Source organism: Barbus barbus (assembly GCF_936440315.1).
Source record: "Barbus barbus genome assembly, chromosome: 7".
In the NCBI taxonomy this organism is placed as follows: domain Eukaryota; kingdom Metazoa; phylum Chordata; class Actinopteri; order Cypriniformes; family Cyprinidae; genus Barbus; species Barbus barbus.
This window is the reverse complement of record NC_136735.1, coordinates 25,132,829-25,160,486: the sequence shown is the minus strand read 5'-3', so window position 1 is coordinate 25,160,486 and position 27,658 is coordinate 25,132,829. Positions and strand designations below refer to the sequence as shown.

Here is a 27,658-nt window from a genome sequence, read left to right as displayed (position 1 = left end):
GGAGAGGAGAGGAGAGGAGAGGAGAGCAGAGAGGAGAGGAGAGGGGGAGGGAGGACTTCACGAGGGGAAGGGGGAGAGACGAGGGAGGGGGTGGAGGAAGGGAGAGAGGCTCCTGTAAATTGGTGGGTCTTTCCTTACAGTAGTCTGACAAGTTGGCCAATTAGAGCAAAATTCAATGGAATTGTTTGCTTTTTTATATTTCGGATAAAATCACCAATGCCTGCCAATAACTACTGCAGTGTGTGCTACTGTGGCATAAGATAGTTTGCTAATGTGCAAATTAATTGCATACAGCATTGCACATATTCAATGCAGAGCTGCAACTACAGTGTGTGTGTGTGTGTTACTCTACTTGTATTTTTCCATCTCTCTTTCTTTATGACTCACACAAGAGACTTGCTCTCCCACACACACACACACACACACACACACACACACACTCATTCTCTCTCTATTTCACCCTCTGTCTCTCACTCCCATTGTTTGGAGAAATGTACACATTTTTATGTTTTTTTTAAGATAATTTAATCTTTCTATACATTTCCCACTCATTTTTATGCTCAAAATTTCTCGTGTAATGAGAGACAGATAGGACAGACATGTAGAGACTAATAGAATCCATATGAATGAGTCCATATGGATTCTATTACTCTCTTGTTTTAGGGGAAAAGCAGGGCCCCAAAAGTTCACCTCCTTTACTTCGCTTTCTTTTTTCCCTCTTAGTCTTTCTTTCTCATGGCCAAAATCAAGACACTCCCTCTTTTTACAAAATAGTGTAGAGTAACACACAAGCACCCAAATACACAGAGCCAGTTGCTTCATTTTGTGCATGTGTGCTTGATAGTTTAATGCTCATGTGGCTTCACAATGCAAACTGTAGGCATACCAGTAAAGAGGATCAGAGATGCACACATACACATACACAGACACACACACACACACACACACACACAGACACATTGGTTTTTGTGGTTTATGGGGACTCTCCATAGGCGTAATGGTTTTTATACTGAACAAACTGTGTGTGCTATTGCCCTACACCAACCCTACACCTAAACTTAGCCCTCACAGGAGATTTTCAAAAAAACACCATTTAGTATGTTTTTTAAGTCTTTTGAATTACGGGGACATAGGCAGTGTCCTCATAAACCACCTTCATATTGTAATACCTCTGTCATACCCATGTCATTATACAAATTATACATTATACAAAAAACCACATAAACATGCACACACACACACACACACACACCCACCCCTCCCCCCTCGGGTCAGTTAATAAGAGTGGTTGCTGGGCTCTTTGTGTGCGTTGTGTCTCATGGGGAAAGGCGAGGGGGAGAGGGGGGTCTAAAGGAATGGAATTTACCCACTCCACTGCTGTATAAATGAAGAGAGAGAGAGAGAGAGAGAGAGAGAGAGAGAGACTAGGATAATGAGAGAGCTCTCTATCCAGGTCTTTGTGTTTATCAATTTTCCTCCCAGTCTCTATGGTGACTTGATCAAAGATGACCACAAGATGTCACTCTCTGATTTCCTTTTAGTTAATAGCAAATGGCAAGAGGATTGAGAATAGCAGAATGGTTGGGAAGGCCAAGGACCGTTTCTTGAACAGGAGTGCACACAGATTAATTTTATTTTATCTGGTTTTATTTTATTATTTTTTTATTTCATTTTATTTCATTTTTATTTTAAACAAAATATAAATTAACAGAAATATTTAGGATTTATAAATAAACAAAGAAAACAAACTATTATATTATATAAATTTTTAGGTCACTTAATATTTATTTATGCAGCAGATAATTACGTTTTTTTTAAAGTTTAGATTAGTTGCACAATATAAAACGTATACGATAAAAAGCAGAGAACTATAATCCATATACACTGAGGCAGAAAACCCTTAAGAGCTTATTCGATGCCTCAACCTAAACAAAATATAAGTAACATACAAAAATGTATAAATGCAAATTACTGCACCAAATTAATAAGAGCATATTGTAACGTACGCCAGAAATAAACACTATAAGGTACACAAAATACATCAACAACAAGAAATGAGGAAACAATATTTTATGAAGCAGCAATAAAATGCCTTTTAAGCATCTTTTATAACATATTAGTAAAATAACTTTTTTTCCCCAGATGGGATAAGTCATTCCATAATTTGATACCCTAAATCTTATCGAGTACATTCAGTAGGATTCTAAAATCATGCTTGACAACATGGTTTTAATATCAAGATTTTTGAACTCAAACAAGATTTGCATGATTTGTGGAGTTCATGCTACTTGCATTCAACAAAAGGACATGAAATAAAAAGAAATTCTGAAATTCATTTACATTTTCTATTCAGCATTTCACTCAGATTTATTCTGATAACTGAATGTGTAGGCTACTAAAAATTGTTGAAGAACAAAGCATCAAACACGAATGGTTAAAATGAAATGTGTGAGGGCCTCATCAAGAAAAAAAAAAGTGAAAGAGAAACAATGTAGGCGAATTTAGGTAAACCTAAAGTCCAGTGAGATGAAGATTATAATAAATGTCAAAGGATGTTGCTCATCGTTTAGAGTAAACATCACCCTCTAACCCTGGCCTGCACAAGCAATTCCACTAAGTAGCATGTATGAGTGTGTTTTCTTGTGCAGTCTTGCAGCATGCCTATCCCCAAACACACACATATATGCATCTATACTGTATGGATAATCAAAGAGAGAGGAAGATGGAGACAGAGTGAGTCAGAAAGAGAGAGCGATCCACATGGATTTTATTGTTGAATCCTTTGATTAAATATTAATGCAACCTCAGATTCTCTAAAAATAAAATAATCCGCAGACACTACAATATATAAGTGGGAACACACACACACAAATGCAAGATTTAGTAAAGAAACTCATACTCATTACAAATCCAAATGTTTCTCAACATCTTACTGTAGATACAGACACTGAAGACACACATACTGAAAACATGCTCACACACACACACACACATATATACAATATACAAACTATATTTACGCATATACTGTATATACACACTTATAGATACACAAGCATATATATATATATATATATATACACACAAACACATATATACAATATACAAACTATATTTACGCATATACTGTATATACACTTATAGATACACAAGCATATATATATATATATATATATATATATATATATATATATATATATATATATATACACACACACACAAACACACACACACAAACACATATATACAATATACGTGTTTGTGTGTGTGTGTTTGTGTGTGTGTGTATATATATATATATATATATATATATATATATATATATATATATATATATATATATATATATATATATATATACACACACACACAAACACACACACACAAACACATATATACAATATACAAACTATATTTATGCATATACTGTATATTCACACTTATAGATACACAAGCGCATATATATATATATATATATATATATATATATATACACACACACATATATATATATATATATATATATATATAGCTGAAAGTAAATGGCATTTTAAAAAAAAGTGCACTTTTCCTTTGCAAGACTCTTGATAGGTTCAGCACGGTTGTCAGCCAACTTCATCTAAAAATATTGTCTGATTTATCTATAAATAAAATATTATAAAATATAAAAATGCATTTCTAATTAATGTTATTATTAGGTGGATTCAACACAAAGTGACGCCCATTGTACTTACAGTATAACAATACTCACATTACAAGCATAGACAGAAGAAATATCATCAAGAGTTATTGACAATCAAGATTCTAAAAAGTCTGTGATTTAAAGTGTATTTAAAAGTATATTTAACAGTGGTGAAGAAGAATGGCAGCACACATTCATCTACTCAGGAATAACACAAACAGAACTTCAGCTTTGCTTGCTGTATGCTCCTACCATTCACTATTCTTTAGATGTGACGTTGCCATAGCAACCTCAACTCAGTGACCTCGTTCTTTCAGCTCTGAAATTATGGGCTGCCCAGCCTGATAACAGGCAAAGAAAAAACAGATAGAGAGAGAAAGAATATTTTTTGCCCCTAGTTTCTCTCGCTGTTGCTGCAATACAATGACACACTATAATTTCTGAAATTATGAAGTAATCTTTTCATTATAAATCAACCACAAAATTCATGAATGAATTAGTGACAGTTAATGAATTAATACAAAGGCAAGCAGTGCATTAGAATTTAACTATAGTCCTATTCAATGTCTCATGCAAAATGTACAGCAGCAAATAACTTTAACAAATACGCAAATAAATGAATGAACTCATATATGAAGAATGGCTTATGTAAAAAGCAGAGTGGGAGGTCAAATAACTTCCTTTACTGACCTTTGACTAAAATACAGGGGAAATGTATGAGATTTTAAATTTATTATTGACCTTGTGATTAAAAGAATATCTCAAAATACCATTAAAATAATGACACTTATTACTCCGCTTAGGTCATCATAACTACTACTGATTCCTATAATTTAATTTATAGTATATAATTATATTTTTTTCATGTCATGCCTGATAACAGATGATTATGAATGATTAATTCAAGCATCATAATGCACAGTAAGAACAACTAATACATCTTTCATTCGTTATTCTTTAAAACAAGTTGTTGTATTCTCACCTTCCAATATTTACAGATACCAATGTTGAATGTCTTCAAAATTAATTTCACAACTAATTAATGGCGTCTTATAGAGAAATAAAGATGATGACGATGATTATGAATAAAATTAACCAAAAAGAAAACAAAATATTAGCTAACAATGAAACCCCGAAACAATAAAACTCTCTCTAATATAAATATAATGATACATATACAGTTATCCAAGCCATCTGCTGCATACATTAATTAATTAATTAATTAAATAAATGAATGAATGAATGAATGAATAAATACAACTGACACACCAAAATGATGTGATTTAAGCCAAGAAGAAATACATCCGCTGTTATATGCAGATAGGAGGATCAAAACAGGCTGATCAATGGGTTCAGCTCAGGCTTGTGGTAAATGTTTTCTTGGCACTCAATCGACCCCTTAATACCATCTAGAGCATCATTTGAATACTGTTTCTGATTGTGTGCAGCCATTTATGGCCAGAGTCTGCTTGCTTTCAGATGCACACATCCAGCAGATCCACAAGCAAGCATCATCTGACATTCACTCGTGCACAGTGTCTTCAGATCTTAATCTAGAAGGACTGAATGAGGTAGAACGGGAGGTTTTGTGCAGGCCTACAGAAGGTGCACAAAATCCAGCAACAAACAAAACCTGCTCATGAAAGTTGCGAAAGGGTTCTTATTGTTGCATCATGTGGAATCTCGTTATATTAATAAACCTTGAAAAAGCTCACTGGAGCAACTTGTGTAACATTTTATATTGTATCGTAATGCACTATTTACCTTTACAGGAATGAAAATGAAAAAGTGATTAACATACACTTTTGCTCATGTTGTTCTGAATTCTGTGGAACACATAGGATATTTTTTTTTAACTCTGTCCATACAATGACAGTGGATAAATGTGAAATTAATATTACAACCCATCAAGCTCCTAAAAGCATAAAAATAATCTATTAAAGGCCACTCGGTATCTCTGTATGTACATTCTGTCCAATCTGATGCGTCAAGACATTGACTTCAATGACATCTAATGTCATAGACCTTAGTTAATATATGGCATACTGAATTTTACACAAATGAAAACAAGACTGCGAGGGATAGACTAGTGTTTACAGTGGAATGCACTATTCAAAGATGCAACTCACAACTTTCCCAACTGCTTTATGGAGTTTTGTCTACTGACATTTGATCAGCTAAGCAATCGCGATGTAATTAAACTACAGCACAATCCATTGAACACACTGTAATTCTATCTCTCATAGCCTTGTTTTCATTCCTGTCAAATATTAAATATCTGCTTTTTTGAATCAGATATTTGCAAAAATTTTATTTTTGAATTTATGCTCATTCCTTATACAAACGTTAATTTAAACAATTTAAAATGCTAATTTGTATTAATATATGCAGAATGTATCATTGACGTAGATTAATACCTGCTATAAAGGTATAATTGTTACTCCATTATAACATTAGTTCATAATAAATTAAATATTACTGAACCTTTAACTGTCACCATAATGTTTTAAAAAAAATCAATAATAAATGAGTAAACTATAATAAAATGGTAAATTATATTTTATACTACAAAAGGTAACTGCGTTTACCCTAGATTAGCACTCTTGTTCTGGTGCATCTCTGATTTGAGACACCAAACATGAATATGCATATTCATATGCAACATTTGAGAGTTAAAGTAGAGGGGATTTTCCCTGAATAACGTACATAAGGTTTTCTAGACATAGCTATCATATGGCTTCATAGCTATCATATCATAAGTAATTAGCAATTCACATTCAGTACTTTCATTTTGATTTTATACTTTTTATTTATGCATACATTTTTTGCATTAGTGGTACTTTTCAGTTTTTGTCATTTTTGAAGCTTATAATCCCTAGCTCACCATTCACTTTTAATAGAAAAGAGCAACTTGAACATTTTGCTAAATCTCTTTTTTTGTGCTCCGTAAAATACAGTGATATGGGTTTGAAACAAAATGACAGTGTGTAAATGACAGAATTTCCCATTTTTGGACACCAATTAGGACATCTTGACTTTCCAGGCAGCAAACACTCATCTGGACATTTGTGATGTGGTTTTGTCTCGATCCTAATTATTAGACAGGAGAGAATGTGATAAGCTTTGAAAATGTCAGAATTATAAAAAGTTTTTACCAATCATTATTTTCTATGGATGCCATGTAAAAATTCAATTTCATAATTTCTGCAAAATAAACTCATTATGAGTTTAATGGATTTTTTTTAACATCAAGTGCATCTCTTTTGTAATAGCTAAGGAACCCATTATCATTTTTCCATTTCATCTAAATTACGCAAAATTAAACACTCATTTAATGAACCATTTATTCTTGTACTTTGTTACAATAAATCCAGTTTATAAAGAGAAAGAAGGCAATACTTTAGTACCTCTAAATAAATACCTGATCCTCGCAAAAAAAAAGAGACAAAAAAACTGCATTGCTTAGTAAAATAACTTTTTAAATGCTGACTCACTATTCTAGCCTGATCATAACATAATTACTTTATTGTCTGTGTGTGGACCCAAAGGAGAACCTGTAATTAAATTAACCATCAGCGCCCCCCTATGGTGAGAAGCAGACTGTGACTGTAACAAGGATATTTGACAGAGGCAAAAAAAGAAGCTAAAAGAATCAGAATAAAAGTTTCATTGCTATTTTTGCCATTCACACTTACAAAACATAATCTTTGACATTTTTATGCAATTATCCTATTTCTAATAACTACAACTTTTTTATTATTTGGATATTTATATGTAAACAAAAAGGCAATAGGATAAAAAGCATCACTAATGCAGACAGTAGTGGATTATTGGCTTGGTTTAAAGGAATTTGATTACCATGCATAATCATAACACCGGTGTAGCCTCCGTTTTTCCATCTGCAGTAACCAGTTGCATCAGAGTACCTGATGGAGGTCTATTCTCTCCCGTTGTCCACTTATAGAACAGCCTAGAATGTAGAAAACACATCATGGTTTTGTTCACACACCCACACAGATATATCAACCTACACAACCATCTAAAACACATGCTATAGATATACTTACTCTGTTATGTACTGGAGGGGTGTCCAGGAACTGACATCACCATCTGGCATGAACTTTCTATTCATGGGTGTATCTAAAGTCACTCTAAAAGTAGTAATTATTAGTTGTCATTAAAAACAAAAAGATTTGCATGAATGGAAATCAGCTATTATATCGTCATTCCTTACGGAAGTATTGCTACTGCAGCAGATCCTGGAGGAAGACCACTGTTTGGCCCGCTCAGACTCTGACACAACTGATGTACCGCTGCCTTTGCCATACCATAACCAATGCATCCTACAGTGACAATGAGAGAGAACATATGGATTTATGTCCATATACATATACAAATGCATACATATAATGGTGTGAAAAAGTGTTGGCCCCCTTCCTGATTTTTTTATTTTTTTGCATGTTTGTCACACTTTAATGTTTCAGATCATCAAACAAATTTAAATATTAATCAAAGATAACACAGGTAAACACAACATGCAGTTTTTGAATGAAGTTTTTAAGGGAAAACAAAATCCAAACCCACATGGCCCTGAGTGAAAAAGTGCTTGCCCCCTAAACCTAATTACTGGTTGGGCCACCCTTAGCAGCAACAACTGCAATCAAGCATTTGCGATAACTTGCAATGAGTCTGTTACAGCGCTGTGGAGGAATTTTGGCCCACTCAACTTGGCAGAATTGTTGTAATTCAGCCACATTGGAGGGTTTGAGAGCATGAACCGCCTTTTTAAGGTCATGCCACAGCATCTCAATAGGATTCAGGTCAGGACTTTGACTAGGCCACTCCAAAATCTTCATTTTGTTTGTCTTCAGCCATTCAGAGGTGGATTTGCTGGTGTGTTTTGGATCATTGTCCTGCTGCAGAACCCAAGTTCGCTTCAGCTTGAGGTCACGAGCAGATGGCCTTCAGGATTTTTTGGTAGACAGCTGAATTCATGGTTCCATTTATCACAGCAAGTCTTCCAGGTCCTGAAGCAGCAAAACAACCCCAGACCATCACACTACCACCACCATATTTTACTGCATGTGGGTTTGGATTTTGTTTTCCTTTCATAAAAAAAACCCCTTCATTTAAAAACTGCATGTTGTGTTTACTTGTGTTATCTTTGATTAATATTAAATTTTTTTTGATGATCTGAAACATTAAAGTGTGACAAACACGCAATAAAATAAAAAATCAGGAAGGGGGCCAACACTTTTTCAATATATATATTTATTTAAAATCTTTTAATCTAATTAATTACATTAAATTTAATTAAACACAAATTAAATTTGGCTGTGAAATTACCCACAAAAGATTATTTAAAGCCATTATTGTGTTAAATTAGAAAGTATCAAGTAGACATTACAAATAGTAGCTTAAGAAAGAAATCTTTTATTTGATTCAAAATAAAATTAATTACAAATAAACATTTCGGCTACAATAGCCTAACATCTCAGTATTTTTGTTGACACAATGCAAGTCATTGGTAACCATTAATTACCAACAGTCTTCAAAATTCGTTTATGTTGTGCAAATATCATACAGATTTGAAAGACAAGAGGGTAATTGATTACAGAATTTAAATTTTGGGTTAATTATACCTTTAATGTTTTTTTTTAATGTAATGAAACTAAAACTACTTGCAGGTGGTGGTAAATGACTTTATGAGTCAGGCTATTGAATCATTGGTTCCCAACAAGCCCTATATATAGTTTTGTATTAAAGATGCTGTAAATGTCAAGCAGTAAGTATAAGCATACATACCTGCTGTTGGACCCAGTGCTGCTTTAGCCCCTGCCAGTGTGAGCAGCCCCCCCTCTCTCAGGTGTTTGGTTGCTAGGTGACTGCAAATCGTGGAGGTCCACACACTCTGCTTCCACATCAGATCAGCATTCTTATACAGAGCTGAGGCACGGAGAATACATTTATACAAAGTAGAAAGTAATATAATAACAATGGAAAATATTCACTTTAAGAACAGAATTAAGACTTTAGAGCGCCCCCTTGTGACAATACAGTCACAAACAGCTTACATTTCAGAACTCAATGACAATAAAAAATTAAACTTGCATAGCCAGAATGTGAGTGCATTTGCAAAGAGTATAATTCATGCCTTTACACCAGAAATGTGACAAAGTTGAGACTTAGCATGACATAGATCTGTGGTTCTCAATCAGAGGGCCTCAGTAAACTTCCAAAGGACATGACTTAAAATTATTTAAATGTAAACATTATTATTATTAATATAATTTTTTTTTTTTTTACAATAGGCTAATTTAATTAAAATGTTAAAAACATACAATCACTATTCAACTTTGATTTATTTGATTTTACTGAATGATAACAACATACAGTTATTGAAACTTCTGGAATCACAACATGAATTTTGGTTAATTTGTTAATTTACATATATGGAGATTTGACACTTAGTTTCTATTATATAATAATAATGTGTTTGTGTGTGTGTGTGTGTGTGTACAGTATGTTATTTATTATATAAAAGGCCTTCAAATATTGTGTTTGACAGTGGGAGGCCTTTGAGTCCAAAAAGTGGTGCACCACTGCCATGGATAATGTGTGGCTTCTGTGGATGTATTAATTAAGCATGTACTAACTTTTAGCTTTGGCACTGCCGCCTGCCCAACCTCCAGCCACACACAAGATGGCATCAACCTTATCTTCACCTAACAGCTCACCGACATCAGCTGTCACCTAAATAAAAAAGAAAGACAGCGATGTAACATGCCTGAAGACAACACATGCAATTAAGAATCAAAGCCAGACCAATAACTCCTACAATATTCATGAATATTAGCATTAGCCAATAATTATTCCTAGTTTAAGAGAATTAAATTGGCACAAAAAAAGGATAGTAGCACCAACCTGGCTGGCTTGCTCAGTGAAGGATTCAGTCATCTTCACTGTAACATTGGCACTGGCTTCTTCATTGGCACTGAGATCTATAGAGGCAACCCACTGCAAATTACACAACACAACTGAAATTAAATTATACACCTCATTGACATATGACAGGGCACAAGAAAATTATATTAATGCATGACACCGAGACAACTGTGACAAACAAATTAATAATGAACAACATTATCACTAAAACCCATGGAGCATGTCTGATGATGGCACACTAGGGAGCAATTTATTTTCAATTACGTGATCTGTCTTATGGGCTGTCTTACCCAGTTTTTAGCTCTGAAGTACTGTACACATGCAGATCCTAGAGCCCCTTTTCCTCCGTAAACAAGCACTTTATGGGCTTCTGTAGCTGCCATGCTATTTCTTTCTTCAGAAGCACACGAGACCTTGTTATGCAAAGAAATCAGCAATGCGCCTCCTACTGGTAAAGAGGAGAGGAGCATCATAATTTTACTAGTGTTGGTTTTTCAAACCTTTTACCGTGTTTGTATGAATCTACCATTCGTTTTTTAACTTTTTTTTTTTTTTATCAGTTTATTGTTTAACATTATTTACTAATGCCAGTAAATTTGCATTTTGTACAACGCAACAGATGTAATAAGCTTTTTGAGCAGCAGGCGGCACTGGAGTTCTGTGCAAATCACTGTTAAAAACAAAGAAGAAGAAGTCGGTCTTCCGCAGGAAATTCATGTTTCGTAGCATCGCTAGCCTTCTGTGTCAAGCGTCCGAGTCAGCGTCTACACTAAGTTAACAGCATATGGTCACTGAAAGTAACATTTAAGCTTTAGCTGAATTGTTTCTCTCTGAGAGAGAAGGCAGTGAGATATTCAGGTAACGCTCAGAACTACTTCATTAAATTGTGGATGTGTTGCTGCATGTTTTATGTGATGTAACGTTAACATGTTTGTGGCTTTATTTGTTAATTGCGGACATGGTGATTTTTTTTGTTTTGTTTGTTTGTTACTTATATTGAATGTCTTTTGAAATATAAGTGTTTACACGTCTTAGGTATTTAATATCCACTCGACGTTGACTGTAAATAAGCAATTTATCTCAGTATGTTGGAGGTGGATAAACTTTCATCTAGCCTCAAATGTCTCTAATAGACTGTGCATTGCATTGTTTCTTATCTCAAGATGAGTGATGAAAGTAATGGTTACACAGTCAACATCCACCCCTACTATATATGATAGTTATATAACAAAATTCTTTACAAACCTAAAAAAAAATGAATTAGTTGGACCACCAGATATTGAATAAAAACCAGCCAACGAATCTATATGGAACCTGGCTGATTATGGCTTGGTAGTATTATTATTTAATAAATAAATGCGTCTAAACCATTGTCAGGTAGTGTACATCATCTCGGCAGTTGGTAGTTTAATAGTGCATTGATTTGTGGATTTGTGGATATTTTATCAAATTATTATTTTCAAATATTGGTTTAGTAGTGTACTTATTCATAGTTTTGGCTTGCACCATACTAGTCAAACAAGCCAAACCTGCTGTAGCAGTTGTGTGATGTAGAGCCTTGTTTTATTAATTTGCTAGCATTATTTATAATGTCATTTAAAATGAATCAATTCATTTGTATACATTTATAAACACTCAAAGTCAGTTGAATCAAACGAATGACTGTGTTATATGTGTCTAGGATGGATAAAGCTCTGCTGAGAGAGCGAGAGCTCTTTAAAAAGAGAGCTCTGTCCACTCCTGTAGTTGAGAAGAGACCAGCAACCTCTGAAGCTTCTGGATCCTCCAAAAAGAAAAAGAGCAGACCAGACAAAGAGACTTCATCATCCTCCAAAAACAACACAGGTCAGAGAGTAGTAGATGTTATTTATTTTTCTAATAAATGCTGTTCTTATGAACTTTCTATTCATCAAAGAATTGAACCATGAATCAAAGAAAATGAATCATGGTTTCTGCGAACATATTAACTATTTATCAACTGTTAATAAATAATGAATGCTTGTTGACTGCCTAGTCAGCATAGATCATGTTACACTGAAAACTAGAGTAATGGCTGCTGTAAATTCAGCTTTGCCATCGCAGGAATAAATTTACGTTGACGGATTTAAAAAAAAAGTTAAATGGTAGTGTATGTCCACCTCTTCTATATCATAGGATGATATTTATTGTATTGATATTTTAGCATTATTAAACTGGCATCAACATTTCTAAACCATTACACTTATGTTTTTGCAAGATGCTTAAACATTACCATTATAACAAAAATTAGCTGAAGCTGCTTGCACTTGCACTTTATTGCTTTTGGGAGCCTGATGCATTTCAATCTGATTTGCTGAAGTACTTTTCTAAAATGAAAGCATCCTCATAGCAGCTTCATCTTCTCTTCTCATCCTGTTTAGAGTAAAACCAGTGTCAATAGCTAGAATGACATTGAGGATTCTTACATTTATGTCAGTGAGCCTAACACGTACAAACAGGATATTTTTACATTTTTTGTGGATTGTCACCCAGGCAAAGCTAGTGATACTGGGAATGTCCTGGACAAGGCCGCAGTTAGCAAAACCTTCATCATGGGCCACCTGGCTGATGTCTGCTCAGCCTTTATTTGATTTATTTTCGGTGTTTTGCCTTTATTTAGTTTGGACAGTGTAATGACAGGAAGCGAAGTGGGAGGTGTGATCGGGAAAGGTCCACGAGGCGGGATTCAAACTCGGGACGCCTGTAGCGCAACAGTACATTTTGAATGGAGATGGAGTCTGATATTACCTTTTTGATATAGATAGTTGTTTAATTGTTTGATAAGAAATGTGCAGAACAGATTTAATTATTAAAGAATATATTAATAATATGATAATAGTAACACTAATGATTACAGTTATATGCATAAGTTATTTTAAAAGTTGAGTAATTACCCCGACTGTGTATTTTAAAAAGTGACTATACTTGTGAATATACTGTTGTTGGGTGCTTTATTTTGGAGTCCTACCAAAAGGTGCTGTTTATCGGTACAAAATATTAATAAAACCAATAACCAGCTATGTTGAAAATTCTGAATATCATTAAAAAAAATATCAATCATTACATTATCAGTCTTTATCTCTAGCTCTGGGTGTCTTATGTATTTTAGGCCAAGACTATTGGCTGCACGCCTTCTTAAAGGTGTAGTCTAGTTCTTGTATATGATCAGAGTAGAGCAAAGCTCAAGCACTGGTCTGTTTTTGCTCATTTTTGCAGCTGAAGATATCTTCTGTGACCCTGATGGGAACCACACATTTCTCATGCTTGTATGATTTTTTTATTCTATAATTTTAATTACACAATTTTAAGGCATTGCAAATATGCAATAATTGGCCTGTAATGTGCATATTGATGTAGATAAAACTATTATTATTCACACATTAAATCTCACCTAAGAGTGAATGTAAACATACATATACAAATATTCCCTTTACTTCAAACGTAGTGTGTGCTATTTGCTTTAAGTAGTAGAATTATAATGTACGTAGAATATTAATTCTATAATATTGACATTGTAAACTTTGTCGTCCCACACAAAGGGAAAAATTCATGTAAACACGTCAAAAAATACAACAGTTTTATGTAGTCATCACACAATAGTACTGGAATACTGAATGCAGACTATAAGGAGACAATGAGCATACAAGCAAGTTTTTCCCTCTCTTTCTGGTCTAAATCTCTTGTAATATTTTAAGCCATGGAGACACCTGTGCTGTGTATTGCTGTTGGAGCTAGTGGGAGTAGAGTGCTTCTGTCTCTGTATGGGTCTGGCGTGTTTTAAGGGACTCCAATCTGGCGAAGAGCTCCGTCCAAATCTGCAGCCTTTTCCACCAATCTACTGTTGTTCCTATGGAGACTGTGTCCGCTGTCACCATGGTTACAACTAAACCACCTCGTCGCGCTGGTGGCGCAGGTCACGAACGGTTTTGGTTTTGGTGAAGCAGCCGCAGTCCAGCAGCTCATAGAGGAATGCCAGTGTGGCGAGGGAGAGGATGGTGAGGATGAAGAGGAGGAGGATGATGAAGCAGGCAACATTCCAGCCGTCGTGAAAGGGATAGATCTGCTGGATCAGAGCAGAACTGCTGGGCATGTTCATACTGCAAAGACACCAATAAATACAGTCACTTATTAAAGAGGAAGACGAGCAATGGGAAAACGATTGAGTGTGGATAGGAATAAAGATGGAGGCAGGGTGATTGACAGATTGAATGGCAATTTCTTCATACTGCTTTGTGCTGTTTTGTGGTGTTGAGGGAAAAAAAGCATGTTGAAAGTCACAGTTTTTTTTCATAGTGTTTTTAGCTGTCAATCATACATCTTTGTTCGTTACATTGCAACCCACTCTTTTTTGGGTATCTTGCTGCATTCGTTTAGGTTTTCAATACACCATGTTAAGTTAAAGAGAGTTCAGTTCTAGTTTGATCACCCGTGACTTTGTCACCCATGCTTCGGTTACGCTCCATCTAGCTGTTTTTTAATCACAAGAGCACTCCTCCTTAGAAATAGAAATGCATCTTATTGAGATCAGGTTAACCCAAAATCAGAATAATTATTCAGGAATTTCTTAGATGATTAGCTGATTATTTGGTTGTTTTCTTGAAAAACATTTAGATTCTTCATGAACAATAGAGAGATGGTAAGTATTGTCATAAAAATACATCTTACTGTTTTTGGTAATGTTAAAATTATTCTTTTTTTAAATAATCCTTTTAATTCGGCATAAGTTACTTTTAGGTTCATGCATTTAAAAATGACACTACCATTCAAAGGTTTGAATTGAATTGATAATATTTACAAAAGAATGCATACTAAGTTATGCATACTAAGGCTGAATTTAATAAAAAAACAAAATTCTTACAAGTTTACAACAGCAAGCTGTTCTGTTAATATATTTTAAAATGTCAGTTTATTTCTGTACAGCAAAGCTGAATTTTTAGCAGCTGTTACTGCAGTCCTCAGTGTCACAAGATTATTCAGAAATCTCAAGAGCTCAATAAATATTTCTTATTATTATCGCTGTTGAAAACGGTTGTGCAGCTTCATATTTTTGTGGAAACCATGATGCATGTTTCTTTGATGCATTGCAAATTCAAAACAGCATAATTATTTTTTGTAACAGTCATTTACTGTCAATTTGATGTATTTAATGCACTCTTGCTGAATAAAATGATTAATTTCTTTTTAAAAAAAAACTAATCTTACTGACCTCAAACTTTTGAATGGTAGTATTCTTTGATAAGTTCAAATATTCCTTGCTTATGTTAGCCCAAAAAACATGAACAGATATAAGAAAGTACTGCTTTCAGAAATATAGTATAATCCAGGCAGCTTTAGCATCCTATTATCAGTCTACTTTGGTTTGGGATGGACTAATCCTAATCTTGAATATTATGTAGGACAAATAGTATGCAAAATGCAATGGTGCAATATGAGAAATGAATTGAGATGAATCAGCTGACCTAGTTTGCTTGAGTGGACATTGTGTGCGTTGTGTAGGTTTAGACCAGAGTGGAAGCTAATGTACAACACATTCTATTATGTAGCTTTAGGCTTAGATAATTTGATATTCTTATATAGTGTTGAAGTTCATTCTGATGATCTATGGTATTCTGTATTACATATGTCACTAAAGCAGGATCTGTGCACGTCAGATGCGCTTCTACAGGAATACAGCTTCACTTTCGATCCATGACTCACAGAAGAGAGTTCCTTCATCACCAGAGAGATTTAAACTTCTGTTCACAGTCAATTATTCAACGTTTTTATTTTATTTTTATTTAAAAAAATAATAATTTTAAAGACCTGGTCTTGTGACCTTAGATTAACTCTTGTAGACTCCCCCATAGACAAACACAGTCTCATCTGAAACAGACAGATGGCTCCTGCTTGTCCTGCTTTCCAAAGACCCCCACCCCAAGCATCTTTTAGTATGGTGCTACCATTTCTTTCAAGCCCTTTTACAATTTTTGTCTCTTTTGATAATTATAGATGCTAATGAATGAGATTTTCTTGTTGCATTTTCAGTGCACAATCTATTTTTCTATTTGCACAGTCAGCTTTCAACTGTCTTGATTCTGCATGTGTGTGTACAAGTAACATTTCCGACCAAGATCTGATGCTTGGATTTACCTTTTATATGTTTGTGATACAATATGTGCGTACATTTTATTTATGGTCGCACCGCTTTGTCATGCTTATTCTCAATATGAGGAGTCAATTACTAAAGGAATCCATTGACGTTTATATAAAACAGAGATGGTGGTGATTTAGTCTGTATGAGAATAATTTTGCATGGTGTTGTGTGATTTATAAAAGCAGGACGTACCTGGGTGTGAGAGTCTGGGATGCAGGGTGATGGAGCAGCCTCTTGCTCGTCTGTGTGTTGTCTTTTCTTGCTGCTCACACTCTCTCTCTCTCCCTGCCCCACCTTAATCTGGAACCGTTCTTGCACTGGCTGTTCTCTGCTCTGCTCTGACACCATTGGCTGGCTGTCCTGTCTTTTCAAAACATCAGCCATCCAACCTACTGTATCTGCTCTCAGCATTAGGTCCTGCCCACACAATGAATCATTCATGAGTCAGTGCCAATATGCGGCTGAGACTGGCTGTGCTCCAGTTGCCAGGGTTTGAGAGCAGGGTGTGGAGGAGGAAGAGGATGTGATGCTAGAGCTATGTGCACCGAGGAAGTTTTTATTTTACAAGGATCTTGAGATGGAGAAAACTATCGATGAAAGCAGGATGAGCTCTGACAATCAAACGTAAAATAGAGCTGTGCGATATGGCCAAAAAAATGATCATGATTAAACACTTTTATCAGTTGATATTGATAATTATCTTAAATGTCAGATCTTTAATTTTAATCTTTAAAGAACATGACAAACTTTCACATCTGAAGTACAGTATTCAAAGCACTTATAATAATAATAATAAAATATTTTCTGTACATCAAAGTATGCATGAATGAACATAATATAATCCTTTTTTTTCGTAGTTTTTTCTTAATCTTAATAGATTAGTATTTTAGTATCTTAATTCTTAGTATCTTAATAGAGAAATTAATTTCTGAAAGTTCTGATGGGTGATAGTTTTAAATCATGTTTTTTGTTTCCTGACTTGATACGATGCAAAAGTAAGTTTATGTTCATTAACAAAAACAATGACATCTATAAAAATTGTAACAACCTCATATTAGTTTAAAAATGTAAATAATCTTACTGTTTCAGTAAGGACTTTACTTTAATTAAAGTGAACTATTGGTAAAACCACACATATCACCTCACTATCATGGTAAAATGTAACCATATGGTTTCTATAGTATTTGTATGAAGAACAGTAGCCTAAATACATTTAGTATAAAAACAAATGCTATAGCTTAATAACAACCATTACTCCTTTCATACATTCAATATGTCTACATTAATAATATACACTGAACAAAATTTTAAACGCAACACTTTTGTTTTTGCCCCCGTTTTTCATGAGCTGAACTCAAAGATCTGAGACTTTTTCTGTGTACACAAAAGGCCTATTTCTCTCAAATATTGTTCACAAATCTGTCTAAATCTGTGTTAGTGAGCACTTCTCCTTTGCCGAGATAATCCATCCACCTCAGGTGTGGCATCTCAAGATCTCTGATTAGACAGCATGATTATTGCACAGGTGTGCCTTAGGCTGGCCACAATAAAAGGCCACTCTAAAATGTGCAGTTTTATCACACAGCACAATGCCACAGATGTTGCAAGTTTTGAGGGAGCGTGCAATTGGCATGCTGACTGCAGGAATGTCCACCAGAGCTGTTGCCCGTGAATTGAATGTTCATTTCTCTACCATAAGCCGTCTCCAAAGGCGTTTCAGAGAATTTGGCAGTACAACCAACCGACCTCACAACCGCAGACCATGTGTAACCACACCAGCCCAGGACCTCCACATCCAGCATGCCACATCCATCCAAAATGCCATATGTATATCCCACTTTTCAGTGAGCTTTATGTAATATTATTTACTACAATAATTGTTTTGCTAAAATTTTAATCAAAAGTTGTTCAGAAAAATTTAAACAAACTGAGCTCCAGCCACAGCATTTGCTATTGTCACAGAAGCAAATACACAGGATATCAAAGGGAGCGTAGGATACATCTATGAATCCTTCCAAAATTGATCAGATGGACAGGATGTGACACGATCATAGGATGCTGACGAGCTTTGATGCCGCCTTACCTCTGTATGCTGCCTGCAGAGGCAGCATTTTCAGCTTTCAGATGCAGCATAAAAATAGCATCTTGAGAATGCATTTTTTTTCCTATATGCAACCAGTCATCTCTGATTTGTTTCACTAACCTTTAGTACACACAAAAGTTGCTTCATTTTGAGACCTCACTGAAAGTAATGAGAACTTGCACTCGCAACAACTGAGTTTTTAAACAATTTATTAAAAGAACCAGTTCATTTTTTGTGAGCCAGACTGTACTGGTTGTGCTGTATGTTTATTTTTGTGTACAACCCACAGGGACGTCTCAGTAGAAAAAGGTGTTATTTTGCCATTATTTTGCAGTACGCCACCTTTAAATTATGATTTGAATCAGACTGCAAAGTCATATTAACAACTCTGGTAAATCTGATTTTGTGGTGTTGTAGATTTATAAATAAAGTGGTACAGGAAATACAAAATGTGTGTGCGTGTGTGGCATCTAAATCTTATAACCGAGTATTGTTCACTGGCCTAGTTACACTGAGGATTTTATATATATATATATATATATATATATATATATATATATATATATATATATATATATATATATATATATATATATATATATATATGAAGAGTTAATCAGTTTTTTTTTTATTGTGCATTCCAAGTAATATCAATCAAACTACAGTTGGGTTGTTTTGATTAAGTAATAATAATAATAAACTTAAACAAATACAGGTAATTTACAAAGTTCATTGAAAGTATGTTTTTTTTTTTTACATATTAAAAGTTTGTTTTATAGCAAAAGCAGATAACTCCACATTTCATGTTTTAGAGTAAAAAAAAAAAAAACTTGTTTAATCTTTGTAATCTCCTCAGATGACAATGTAGATGCCTGACAAACGTTGTTGTTGTGATCATAGACTGTATGTGATTATACACAATATACAGAGCTTTCCCTCACCATTGTAACACGCTGCTTTTGCAAGGTTCCGTGAAAAAGTTTCAGCTTTTATTTTCCTTTGCGCCCTAAAGAAGATATCACAGGTTCATCAAGTTCATCGAAATTATCCATACTCAATCACTTTTTTTCAGATTTGACGAAATTCCTCTCAGCTAGCACGTCTTTTCATAGTGAAAGAAACCTTGTCACCTGACCTGAATACAGTGCACTGATTCGCTAAAGTGGACTTATCGGCTTCTGTTCATAAACAAGTGCGCGTGTCAGCTTCTGCAGTAAAACGTGAACTCAGAAGTGTGTGTGACACACACACACACACACACATACATGCATGCAGTGGTGTGAATTTTTGCCCCTTCCTGTTTTTTTTTTATTTTTTGCATATTTGTCACACTTGAATGATTCAGATTATCAAACAAATTTTAATATTACAAAAACAACCCAAGTAAATACAAAATGTAAATGTATTGAAATAATTATTAATAACTGGACCCTTTGCAGCAAAAACTGCAATCAAGCGTTTGCGATAACTAGCAAGGAGTTTTTCACATCACTGTGGAGGAATTTTGGCCCACTCTTCTTTGCAGAATTGTTTCAATTCAGTCGCATTGGAGGGTTTTCAAGCATGAAAGGACTGTTTAAGGTCATGCCACAGCATCTAAATTGGATTTAAGTCTGGACTTTGACTTGGTCCAAAACCTTTATTTTGTTTTTCTTGAGCCATTCAGAGGTGGATTTGCTGGTGTGTTTGGGATCGTTGTCCTGCTGCATTACGCAAGTGCGCTTGAGGTCACAAATTGATGGTTGGAAATTCTCCTTCAGTATTTTCTGATAGAGTGCAGAATTCATGGTTCCATCAATTATGGCAAGTCATCCAGGTCCTGAAGCTGCAAAGCAGCCCCAGACCATCACACTACCACCACCATGTTTGACTGCTGGTATGATGTTCTTTTTATGAAATCCTGTGTTGGTTTTACGCCAGATGTAACGGGACACACACCTTCCAAAAAGTTCAACTTTTGTCTCATCAGTCCACAGAATATTTGCCAAAGTCTTGGGGATAATCAGGATATTTTTTGGCAAATGTGAGACAAGCCTTTGTGTTCTTTTTGGTTAGCTGTTGCTTTTGCCTTGGAACTCTCCCATGGATGCCGTTTTTGCCTGGTATCTTTCCTATTGTTGAATCATGAATACTGACCTTAATTGAGGCAAGTGAGGCCTGCAGTTCTTTGGATGATGTTCTGGGTTCTTTTATGACCTCCTAGATGAGTGGTCATTGCGCTCTTGGAGTAAATTTGGTAGGCCGGCCACTCCTGGGAAGGTTCACCACTGTTCCAAGTTTTCTCCATTTGTGGATAATGGCTCTGACTGTGGTTCACTGGAGTCCCAAAGCCTTGGAAATGGCTTTATAACCCTTTCCAGACATGTCAACTATTTTGTTTTTCTTCTGTTCTTGAACTTCTTTAGATAGAGGCATGATGTGTTGCTCTTTAAGCATGCTTTACTTTGTCAGACAGGTTCTATTTACTTGATTTCATGATTCAACAGATCTGGCAGTAATCAGGCCTGGTTGTGGTTAGTGAAATTTAACTCAGCTTTCTAAAATAATCTGGTTAATCACAGTTCTTTCATGATTTAACAGGAGGGGGCAATTAATTTTTCACGTAGGGCCAGACTGGTTTGGACAGCTTTTTTCCCTTAATAAATGAAATCATCATTTAAAAACTGCTTTTTGTATTTACTTGCATTATCTTTGTGTAATATTAAAATTAGCTTGATCTAAATCTTTTAAGTGTGACAAATATGCAAAAAAAAAGAGGCAAAAACCTTTTCACGGCACTGATATGTATAAAGATATAAACTTTTGTTTAATAAGGTAATTCTTTTTTTAATCCCTTGAGAGAAATTTCCTTGACAGAACGTGTACATGAAACATAGATCCTCAAATACAAACATGCATAATTATTTCAGTAATTAAGCATAAAATATAACCACTTATGAGCATCAAATAGGCATGGTATTGTTCAAATGTACCCAGGCAAAATGTGTGATCTATTTACAGTAGCTTATGCTTATTAAGAATGCATAAATAACTAGCATTCCACATAGCGTGCAGCTGTTGATATCATGTTGTCTCTGAGCTCAAAGAAGATATAAAATCCATAGCAATAACAAACAAGCTGAGCAAATAAGTGATATGAAGTGATAATAGTTTCTGAAATTAATGTTTAATATTTATACTGTTTACCTAAAAAAAATATTTCTACAATTTCACTATTAATAACAGAACAGCTGTGTTGTTGTTATACTGCTATATATTCCTACATCACACTATCATTTTATAGATTTATTATTTATACAGAAGGCTGTTTTGCTATCATGCAGATGAAATCTGTTTCGTGAGAGGTTTTTCTTTGCATTAGAAAAAGCGTTGTCAAATGGATTACATCAAACGAATGAATTAAGGGATCTGAATGGCTAGAGTGCTTTTTCTTTTTGCACTGTCAGAATAGACATTTTGTTGCGGTTTTGTTTTGCTTTTTCATTTCACTCATGGTTTTTGGTTTTTAAGAAAGTGTCTGCAGACAGCAGAAAGAATTGTAAATGGTGTGGAATATAACTGCCAGAAACTTTGTGTTAAATGAATATAAGTGGAATATAACTGGCAGAAACTTACTTTTGTGTTAGCATGTGTGTTATTACTTCAGTTGTTGTTTGAAAAGATTATAGTAGTTCTGCATTAATAGCTGATTAGTTGCAGCACTTACTTATTCTCTTATCTCTTCGTCTCTTGTTGTCTTTGTTTTCATCGTTCAGATCCCAGCAATGGCTCCTTCAATCTCAAAGCACTTTCTGGGAGTTCAGGATACAGATTTGGAGTTTTGGCCCGAATTGTCAACTACATGAAGGTAATACGAAAATACACACATTTCCACAGTTCAGTGGTCTGTTCAACAAGCAAGCATTTGCTGCAGTGTCTGTCAATTGTCATTTTTCTTGCTACTTTATAATCATTCCCCATCTCACATTAGTGCACATCACAGACCGATCTTTATTTGAGTGAAAAGGTTTGTTGTAACTCAGAAGCTTTCTGTGTTTCAGTATGTAATTCACAGTACAGTTTCCACAGGATGACCCATGGGAATGAAATTAACATGAGCTAGAGCAATCCTCACCATCATTAAACACATGCTCCCTGGAAAATGCCTTCTAATCTCAGCACATCTATTGCCAGTCTTATATTTGTACCAATTTTGTGATCTAAAATGAGGATTTATTCTGATCGTTTGTGACGGTTTTTATGTTGTGTGCTTGGAAAAAAAACACAAGATGACTGAAACAGTTTTTGCTAACTCTCCTAACAAGAGGTTCTCCACCTGACCTGAATAAACACTGTAAAAAAAATGCACTGTGACTAATATGCATTGTCAGAGTCATGTTACATTTTGTTTCATATTATCGCAAGCATTTTGTCACTTTTTGTTTTTGTGTTAGTCTTGGCAGTTCCCCAAAGTGAAATGATGTACTCTCTCTAACATGACAGTAATTAAAGGCTGTCAGGCTGTAATCCACAGACGTAGATGTAGCTGTGACGCATTTAAACTCTTTTTACATCTCATCTCTTTCTTTTTCAGACGAGGCACCAGAGAGGTGATACTCATCATCTGACTCTAGATGAAATTCTGGATGAGACCAAGCTGCTGGACATTGGCATGAAACAGAAACAGTGGCTTATGAGCGAGGTGTGTGTTTTGGGGGGGTATGAGAGAAAGACATTTGTTTTAGTATGGTGAGAACATCTCACGAAAAAATATTCTGCCTAATTCACAATAATCAATTAAAAATCAAATACATTTCCTCTGAACACCCTGTTGGGGTTATTTTGTCATGTTGGAAGAAAAAGACTGCAGAATTCTAGATGAGTATTGAACACATTTTTGTAGGAAATCAATTGCATGAGACAATATTCAATTAGAAGTTCAACCATTTTTATGCAATATTAGGAATGTTAATCAGTTTAATCAAATTTTTGAGATTAAAATGATTAATGATATGCTAATTATATGAAACCATGATCCGCACTCGCAAAAACATTTTATTATACATTTATCACCAATAGGAAAAAATCACAAAAGGTTTGGCTCAAGGCCTTCTTTCTGTGTGTTAAACAATTTAATCCCTCCACCCACTTTTTAAATTAATTATATTGACGTTATTCATTAACCAGTGTTCAATTCCTTAACACGTTACCATTTAAATACTGGACAATTTCCATGTATATACAACATATAGGTCATCACATCCACCAATACACTATATAATATACCCCTTAACTCGAACATGAATTACATAGGATTCCATGTTAATCACTACTGAACACTTACTGCTATTGTTGATATGCTAACTAATCACATGTAGTCACATATCACTTTTTACTGAGAAAAGGCAGCAAATAAAGATACTTCAGTGGCCTCGCTGTTACAGATAAGTCAAACATTGAATAGACAGGTCAATATATTGTTTTATTTCTATATCATCGAACATAAGTATAGCTTATCACACCACTGTCCCGAAGACCACAGATATCTGTAAGACAGGAAAGCTGTCAATGTGTCTGATGTCTAAAATAAAATGAAAATACAGGCCGAAATCATGGCCCCTAAATTGGTGTGATATCTGCATTTAATTTTGTTTTATTGTTTATCATTATTCATTTTTATTTTTTTTTGGTTAATTGCTTGGTTTTGTTTGTCTTATTCTTTTTGTTTTTTGTTTTATACTTTGGTTTTAGTTTGTTTTCTTGGAGTGGTATGGTAATGCATGTTGTCTGTAATGGCAGCTGGACTTCGACTGATTGCAGAATTTGTAAAAATATACTTTGCATGTAGATGGTGTTTGAATTGCTTGGGTGGTAGGAACATTTCTTATTTGATTTACATATGGTTCCAGGGCCATGTGTTAATATAATTCACGTATTACAATTTGCTTTGACCAATCAAAATCATATGTTCCTGGTAGCCATGTACTAACACACAATATTCCTTTTCAAGGGCAAGAGACGCATACAAAAGAACAAAAAAGGAAGTCTAAATCTTTCTCCCTCCCTCCAGGCATTAGCAAGTAATCCTAAAATTGATGTGCGGGAAGGGAAATATGCCTTTAAACCCAAGTATCATCTGAAGGATAAGAAAGCTCTGCTAAGACTACTGGACAAACACGATCAGCTGGGACTAGGAGGAGTGTTACTAGACGATGTTGAAGAGGGTCTACCCAACTCAGCCAAGGCTATTAAGGTAACACGCTAGTGTCCTTTTTCTTTTTTTTTTTTTTAGAACATAGATGGAACATTTTCAAGACCAGTACATTTAAAGCATCATTAAACAGATGTACTGTTTTTTTTTTTTTTTTTTTTTTTTTTTTTAAGATTTTCAGATAGTCTTTTAAGCACCTAATTTGCATGTTATATTTATTTAGAAGTAATTCATCTGCCAGCTGATTTTCTGCATTTAATGTGTAGTTGTCAGTAAGAAAGAAGATAATTAGCTTTTTGAAGAGTTGAAATACTTCATTTTGTTTTGTTCAGGCACTTGGGGATCAGATTATATTTGTGACCAGGCCAGATAAGAAGAAAGTTCTTTTCTACAATGACAAACACTGTCAGTTTGTTGTTGATGAAGGTGTGTGATGATCATTATTATATAATATAAGAAGTGTTCTGGTAATTTAGGTGGAGCTTCTCTGTCGTAATATCAGTGTCATTCATTCTCCAGAGTTCCAAAAGCTGTGGCGCAGCGTTCCTGTTGATTCCATAGATGAGGAAAAGATCGAAGAGTACCTGAAGAAACAGGGCATATCGTCCATGCAAGAGACAGGACCAAAGAAAATAGTGTGTTCTGTTTGTCACACACATGCAGATAAACATACACAAAACTCATTCCTGATTGGCTGGTTCATGCATATTTGTGTGGGAGTAAATGGTTGCCTTGAGGTTGACGTGATTTGTGATTGGCTGTTGCAGGCGCCCATTCAGAAGAGGAAGAAACCTGGAACACAGAAAAAGAGACGATTTAAGACTCATAATGATCATCTGAACGGAGTACTGGAGGACTACTCTGAGGGAGTTCCCTCCAAGAAGTGACACACAAACATGCAGCTTTAAAGGCTCAAAGCGACAAGACTGATATCTGTGTGATGTTTGTATATCTGATCTAACGTCTTATTGCCAAAAACATAAAGACATACAGACACACACACACCTTAAAACTGTACTGAGTGACACGAATGTGAACGGATTGTAAATATTTCCTTTCCACTCTTATGTTTTACTTTTTGCTAGTGCTTTAAAAATGGACAATTAAGCTCTTCTTTTTTAGATCTAAAGATTAAACGAGAGCAAACCACATACATTGTTTCCTTTCAAAATTATTGTGTGTATTAATATATTTATGTTTGGGATCAGTAAGATTTAGTTTTTTAAATAAGTCTCTCCTGCTCATCAAGGCTGCATTTATTTGATCAAAAATACAGAAAAACAGTGATATTGTGAAATATTGCTACAATTTTAAATAATGTTTTTTCTGTTTTAATATACTTTAAAATGTAGCTTATTTCTGTGATGGCAAAGCTGAATTTTCAGCATCAATACTGTCTTCAGTGTCACATGATCCTTCAAAAAATCATTCTGATATGTTGATTTATAATCAGTGTTTTTCAGATTGTTTTGAAGAATAAAGTTTAAAAGAACGGCATTTTTTCCAAATAGAAATCTTTTCTAACAATTTAAGTCTTTTCTATCACTTTTTATCAATTTAACACATCCTTGCTGAAATAAGGTATTAATTCAGGATACTTTGAATATAACGTTAAAAAACAACAATAGCATAATCTCATAAATCTTACTGTCTTTGCTGACAAAGTATTATTTCTTTAAAATGAAAAACCTTACTGATCCCAAAACTTTTTGTACTTTATAGAACTTTATATTTATATTCGTCAAAGAATCCTGAATTCTAGAATGATTTTCACAAAATATTAAGCAGCACAAGTGTTTCTTATATTTGAAAATATTAGTGTTTTTAGCAGTCTTGGTGAGAATAAGAGACTTCTTTTAAAAACGTTAACTTTTGAATGATATTGTAAAAACACAGCTTTACCTTTGAAGGGTCATGTATATGTGTATATATATATATATATATATATAACTAATTCTATTTAGATGGCCATAATCAATCTAATTAGTGGATATATTTAAATTACATTTCTAGAATACTGTATTTTAGCGATGGATGGTATAGACAGAAGAAAATACAAGGAAGACACTAAATTTAAAACCGAAAACAACTTCAGAAAGACACTTTTGTAAAAGGTTGATGTCAATGTAATATTCCGATTCCGGTTGTGACACGGATTGAAAACAGCAGAAATGCTTTGTTTTGTTCAGAATGAGAGTCCAAACTGCTGATAAAATCATCACAATAATCCACATGACTCCGGTCCATCAGTTAACACCTTCTGAAGCAAAAAGCTGCGTTTTTGTAATAAACAAATCCATCAAGAATTTTAAAACTCCAAACTCTTGTTTCGGGCTAAAAGTCCTTTATTCATAATATTGCATTCTTCAGTGAAAAAGCTGTCTGAGGACAGAAATATCCACATGTAAGCTCTGTTTACAGGTGAAAACAGTTCTAAACAAATGTATTGGTGGATTTTGATGTGAGAGGACAACTGGAGATGGACTTTTTCCACTGGAGGAAGCATTATGGATTATTTTGTATTATACTGTATGGATTATGGCAAATGTATTTTGACCAGAAGCAATGATTTAAAGTTAAAATACCTTGATGGATTTGTTTTGTTTT

General features: G+C 34.5%; 3 protein-coding genes across 3 annotated transcripts; 1 reads left to right on the top strand and 2 right to left on the bottom strand.

Annotated features, from left to right (window-relative positions):
* Positions 1-5,536: 5,536 nt before the first annotated feature.
* Positions 5,537-11,068, bottom strand: LOC306872160 (dihydropteridine reductase-like). Its single transcript, XM_079420591.1, has 8 exons — positions 10,918-11,068; positions 10,607-10,699; positions 10,339-10,435; positions 9,488-9,628; positions 7,917-8,025; positions 7,750-7,833; positions 7,541-7,652; positions 5,537-6,772 (listed from the first exon to the last, which is right to left on the bottom strand). Exons 1-7 carry the CDS (start codon positions 11,008-11,010, stop codon positions 7,550-7,552), a joined length of 720 nt encoding a protein of 239 aa, XP_079276717.1. The 5' UTR covers positions 11,011-11,068; the 3' UTR covers positions 5,537-6,772; positions 7,541-7,549.
* Positions 11,069-11,279: 211 nt separating this feature from the next.
* Positions 11,280-27,090, top strand: LOC306873197 (general transcription factor IIE subunit 2-like). The gene is made up of 8 exons (XM_079422306.1): positions 11,280-11,485; positions 12,309-12,472; positions 22,617-22,708; positions 23,435-23,542; positions 24,911-25,093; positions 25,384-25,477; positions 25,571-25,686; positions 25,819-27,090. Exons 2-8 carry the CDS (start codon positions 12,310-12,312, stop codon positions 25,936-25,938), a joined length of 876 nt encoding a protein of 291 aa, XP_079278432.1. The 5' UTR covers positions 11,280-11,485; position 12,309; the 3' UTR covers positions 25,939-27,090.
* LOC306872529 (small integral membrane protein 18-like) lies at positions 14,529-14,741 on the bottom strand (the record flags this gene model as incomplete). Its single annotated transcript, XM_079421134.1, has 1 exon — positions 14,529-14,741. The coding sequence occupies one exon, from the start codon at positions 14,739-14,741 to the stop codon at positions 14,529-14,531; it is 213 nt and encodes a 70-aa protein (XP_079277260.1).
* Positions 27,091-27,658: the final 568 nt, after the last annotated feature.